General features: G+C 42.8%; 1 protein-coding gene across 4 annotated transcripts in view; it reads right to left on the reverse strand.

The window, feature by feature from the left end:
- The window catches only part of LOC106872458 (shell matrix protein), a 101,518-nt gene that overhangs the window by 21,985 nt on the left and 73,533 nt on the right, over positions 1-6,000 (reverse strand). For all 4 annotated transcript variants that reach the window (XM_014919467.3, XM_014919469.3, XM_052969994.2 and 1 more), the window contains one exon: positions 5,832-5,910. In XM_014919467.3, the coding sequence (XP_014774953.1) occupies positions 5,832-5,892 (61 nt within the window). In that variant the 5' untranslated portion in view covers positions 5,893-5,910. The remainder of the gene's footprint in view (positions 1-5,831; positions 5,911-6,000) is intronic.

Raw genomic sequence — 6,000 nt, forward strand, 5'->3', positions numbered from 1 at the left:
TCCCCGTCTTTGTAAAGCGAGGAGCAGTGGCACTACTAAAGAAAGACCCAAACAAGGGGAACATCATAGATAATTTTCGACCCATCACTCTGCTCAACGCAGATTTGAAAATTTTGGCCAAAGTGTTAACCGAGAGGTTGGCGCTTGTCATCGAGAAACTAGTCGGCAGGGCGCAGACGTGCGCCGTGCCGGGTAGGAGTATCCATGACAACCTCCATCTGATCCGCTACATCATGGACAGGGTAGTTAAGGAACCTGGCATGGGTGGGGCGCTGATCAATTTGGATCAATCAAAAGCTTTCGATAGGGTAGACCATCACTACTTGGAAGCCGTCCTCATAGCGGCTGGTTTCGGTCCCGTCTTCCGCGGTTGGATCGCTGCCTTATACAGCGGCATCCGCTCGGTAGTTCGCGTAAACGGTCATCTATCCAGACCTTTCGGCATCATGCGTTCGGTTCGTCAAGGATGCCTCCTCTCGGCCCTTCTGTATGTATTGACTCTTGAGCCTCTACTGCGGAAGCTGGCGACGCTGAGGGGCATCCCACGAGAGCTGGGATGTGGGACGAGCGTGTCTGCATACGCGGACGACGTCACCGTCATAGTGTCGAGCCAAAAGCACATCGAGCTGGTCGGCGAGAGACTAAAAGAATACGAAGCGGTAACGGGAGCAAAAATTAACCGGGATAAGTCAGTGGGCTTGCGGCTCGGCACCTGGAGAAGCAAGCCCATGCCGTCTAACAGCGTCTCCACTGTGGGACGCTGGACAGACGGGCCGCTTAAATTGCTCAGAGTCTGGTTCGGTCCGGACCTCCAAATGGAGAAGAACTGGGGCGAAATAACGACTAGGGTGGTCACTCTCACCCGGCAATGGGCCGAGAGGAAGCTATCCCTAAAAGGTCGGGCGGAGGTGACGAACGCGCACATTGCATCCGTCATCGAATACCGTCTGATTGTCGTGCCTTGTCTCGACCCTACCATCACCAAACTGGAACACATTCTCTTCCGCTTCTTGTGGAAGGGAAGCTTTCCGATGGTTAGGCGATCCATTTGCTGTCAACAGCCGCTAAATGGAGGGCTGGGTATGCCGTGGTTGATGATGCGCAGACATGCGCTGAGACTGCGACATCTCCGGCGCTTCCTAGACGACGGTGAACAGGTGTGGTCGCCGTTTGTGCGGCGCGCTTTCCCGCAGCTCGTCTCCTTAGCCGAACTGCAGTCGTGGATTAAACAGAGACCTAGGCTCGGCGAATGGCACCGCGAGTGTCGCGTTGCTCTCAAGCAACTCTGCCGTCCGGGACCAATCTTGTGCAACTTTGATTCCACAAAAGCGTTCTATAGAGGATTAGTGGAGGGGAGGTGCGACGACGATCTCGGGCAGAATCTGGGCGTCGACGAGGAACACCTGACCCGCCTGTTCAGGACAACTTTCGGTCCGGGACCTATGGACAACCACCAGAGATCCCTGGCCTGGCAGTGCTATCGAGAAGCATTACCCGTTCGGGATAAGCTTTACAGGCACGGTTCGAGACACACCGGACCGACCTGCCCGAGATGCGGTCAGAGCGACGAAACCGTTCTGCACGCACTCGTGCAGTGTCCAAAGATTTCCGACCTGTGGGCTTATGCCGAACGGCTGCTGTCGCGTGTGGGACGAGTCCGCTTGCCAGCCGAGTCTATTGTGCAAATTGCTCCACCACCGTCCCTCAACAGGGAAGGCAAGGCAGTGTTCATCATACTGGTGGCCATGGTGAAAGAATGTGTGTGGTGGACCCGAGCGAAAGGATTAGAGACGAAAACTTACCTCTCTGGCCAATCGCTCATCAACTTTTTCAAGTATCACTTGAAAAGGAAGGTGAGAATAGAGAGACAGTTTTTGTCTCATGAAAGTTTCATTAAAAGGTGGGTGAATGTAGCAAAGATGGTGCGTGCGAGTGACGATACCTCTTTGAGCATGATCCTATAAATCGAGAAAAAAAAAATTTTAAAAAAAAGAGAGAGAGAGCACTTCGCTCTCATGTGTCTATTCCCTGCTGAGGTTACCATGGTCTTTTCCGTAGGCTTTTCTCTCCATGGATAAACCTAATGTTACCCCATTTTACACAATTGACATCTTCTGTGATATACGATACCCCCATTTTTTTTTGGCCCCTACCGATCCCTTTTGATCGGATTTATTTTTTCTTAAAGAAAAGCTCTACAGTTGTATTTGTCCCCTCTGTGTGCAGCCCTGTGTGGCTAATAAAAGAAAGTTATCTATCTATCTATCTATCTATCTATCTATCTATCTATCTATCAATCTATCTCTCTCGCATGCACACATACACACACACACATTGTTGAGGTCATAACAATGTTATAAACCTCGAGAGAACGTGAAATAACTTGGTTGTCCCGCAAGTGACAGTATAGCCGAAATCCAAACTGTAGAAGAATAGGAAGCCGCAGATAAACTGTAGTAGATTTAAATGATGTATTTGAAATCCTTATCATGCAAAATAATGTGATTCCTTCAGGTCAGTATCAGTAGAATAATATATTTCAGTATGAAGCAATCTGAATACATAGTCAATATATCGAAACATTTGAAGACAGAACGTGACTGCAACTTTAACAAATGATCATTTCCCATCCACGAAATCGTATATTCCGTATTGTAGAAAATATATTAGAAATACTGTTGTACATCATACAGACTGGTTGGAAGTCTTCAAAATCACGAAGGAACACTAAGAATTCTTATACATAAACACACAAATCTTTCTTATTATATAACTATCTTCATACAAGGAAATCAATGAATTCCCATGACACGGGTTTATTGATACAAATAGAAACATCAATTTCGATGTATAGAGTATTAACGAAGTTAATATGAAAATGAAAATAAAATCTCCGTTAGAAGCCGATTAATTTTCTTGAGACTTTTTAAAAGAAATTTTGTTTACTGTTGCCAAAATGTCTAAAACTGTGCACTGATAACGCTTTCTTGTTTCAATATATATACCATTTATGAATCCATCAAGACACTCGTTATATCAGTCAACATGCCGCACAAAGAACAATACAGATTGGACTCTCTCGGTTAAAACTTCCTATTAATTGATAAGTAAATTCACTAATGATTATCAAATATTTCAAGGAGAAGCAAACAAGCTCAAACAAGAATTGCCATTAACGCTTTTCTTCTCACTACAGGTATATTTTCACTTGTTTAAAACATGATCTTGACTTACTAAATCCGGTGTGTTTGCCCATTCTAAATGTATCACAGACTGGCAAATTTTATATAACATTGTGATTTTACTGTGTCTATGATATCTTGTATGATTTATCTTGTATGTTTTACTTGTTTCAGTCATTAGACTGCAACCATGCTAGGGCAATGCCTTGAAGGCTTTAGTCGATGAAATTGACACCAGATTTTTTTTAATCTGGCACTTATTCTGTCGACCTTTTTCACCGAACCTCTAAGTTACGGAGACACGAACAGCAGTTTGCAAGCTGCGGCGAAACACAAGAACACACATACATGCATTGAGGACGGGCTTTCATAAGATTTCCGTCTACCAAATTCATTCACAAGGCATTGTAGGAACTGGGCCACAATAGCATATATTTTCCCAAGGTGTTGCACTGTGACTGAACCCGATGCCAAGCGGTTGCAAAGCAAGCTTTTTAATCACACAAACATGTCTGCGCCTGCACAGTCATGCCTGGGAAAGAGTTTGAATACAGAAGTAATATACCTGCATCAAAATATTAGGAAAAGTCAAATGTTATCCGCACTTTCATTAAAATTTGCTTTAATTTGACCTCACTGCCCTCAACACTCCCGTGTTATAAGGTAGTACTATTGTGGTTATGTAACGGAGGTCTGATCTGCATCGTTCCATCTTTCTTCCTTGTGTCACAGAGTAAACATGGCTGCTCCGCTGGCAGTGCGTACCAAGGAAGAATAGAGAACGGTGATCCTATTTTTGTGGTCTGAAGGTGTATCAAGGGTTGACATTCATCGTAGGCTTTCAATACAATACGGTGAAAGCGTTCTACCGCTTATGAATATGTATGAGTGGATCTAGAAGTTTAAAAACAGCCGGACAGGTATGAAGCACGAAAAGGAGGCGGATACCCAACAACCTCCACCGCTGACGTGAAGATTCAATAACCTCAATAGATGATTCCGGTAAACCTACGAGTAACCATCGATGAAATGGGCATGTTCTCTGCAAATTAGTCATGGTTTTGCACACGAAATCATTCACGACAGTCTTTGCTTCGCGATATGGTTGCTAAAAGAGCTTACCGAAGCACATAAGCACAATCATGTGGAGATCTGTCAACACTTAATCGACAACTACAGTGATGAAACCGAGGCCTTTGCGGAGAGAATAGTCACGTGAGATGAGATCTACGTGCGTTACGTTGAGCCAAAATCCAAATGGTAGAGTGTGGAGTGGAAAAACCAGAATCTCCGGCAGAGAAGAAATTCAAGACTCAACCTCCTGCAGAATAAGTTATGCTAGCCCTCTCGGGGGAATGCTAATGGGTCTATACTGGAGCATTATCTGAAAAGGGGCCTACAGCCACTAGTTTAGACTACAGTAAAATGCTGGCTAACAAACTGAAACCAACAATTCGCACCAAATGCCGAGGTCTACTGTCAAGTATTATTGTTGCACGACAACAGACGCCCTCACCCGGCCATCTACACTCTTAAAATTGAGTTTCGAGTTGCTGGAACATTCTGTATACAGTCTTGTCTCTTCAGACTATCGCCTAGGTTGGCATCACTATTGTGACACTCAAACATGCTTTACAGACGAACAAGCATAAATGGCTGCGCCCGCAGCCGAAAACCTCCGATGGAATAAGCAAGCTTGTGGACCACTGGAAGAAGTGTATCGAAAAGCAAGGAGACTATGTCGAAAAATGATATAATCGCTCAATCCCCTGCTTTTATTTTAATACATTACAGAAACAAGAGTGCGTATAATTTTCATAAGAAATATTACACAGTTAAACTCTGCTGTCTCCCGTACCAGTTATACCTTGCAGTAGTTACATATCTAGGAAAGAATTCACTCGTTTCAGACAATACTCTAGAAACCAGCTATAACTTTTATTTCACAAAACATCACTTAAACGCTGCAACAATCAACCCAACGTTGAGCCGTGGTCTCTCTCTGTCGTTTCGACTGATACTATATGTCCCCACTTTTTCAATATGACATCAATATATTAATTCTCCACCTAATTTAACTCAACATACCTATCTCTCTAATTGCCAACATCTATTATATCTCAGTAAAAAATTCTGCACTAAACTATAACTGAAATCGTTCTACCTTACATTGAGCCCCTCACTAGAACATATTTCAATACATTTCTACCATTCAACTCTACTTTGTTTAACCTGAGGAGCAAAAATAATAGTTTTGGTAATATTTTCAAAAGAGGAAAAAGAAAAGCACAATTGTTGTTGCAGGAAAAGAAAGTGTATTAAGATATCAGGAAATATTCAAAGGGGAGAATGTTTACAACAACGTTGACTCTCCTAAAAGTAATCAATAGCTAGGTGGTGGTGTTAAACTATGAAGTCTACCACTAAACTACAATACACTTTGCCTACAAGAATTTGAATAGAATGTTCCACTTTACTTCGGCCTGTTACCCTATATTCTTTCCTCAAGAAAACCAGAAAAGCTATGATCACCACCCATTCATCTCGAACTAAGAAAACATACATACATACACACATATATATTTTTCTCTTTTTAATGGATGATATTGGTGGATGTATAAAATGAAAGTTGTATTTGGTAAAACTTACGTTGTGCAAAGCAGGAAGAAGAGAGTAAGGTAACGAAAACTATCATAAAACTGAACTTCATGTTGTAATGAATACTGATCTGAAAATAAAGAATTAAGAGATTGTAAGATTGGAATTTAAATCGTAGAGGAAATATAATACATCACATTATAAATATCTCTCGTTGCAA

The sequence above is a fragment of the Octopus bimaculoides genome, chromosome 8 (genome assembly GCF_046866305.1).
Source record: "Octopus bimaculoides isolate indiv1 chromosome 8, ASM4686630v1, whole genome shotgun sequence".
NCBI classification, from domain to species: domain Eukaryota; kingdom Metazoa; phylum Mollusca; class Cephalopoda; order Octopoda; family Octopodidae; genus Octopus; species Octopus bimaculoides.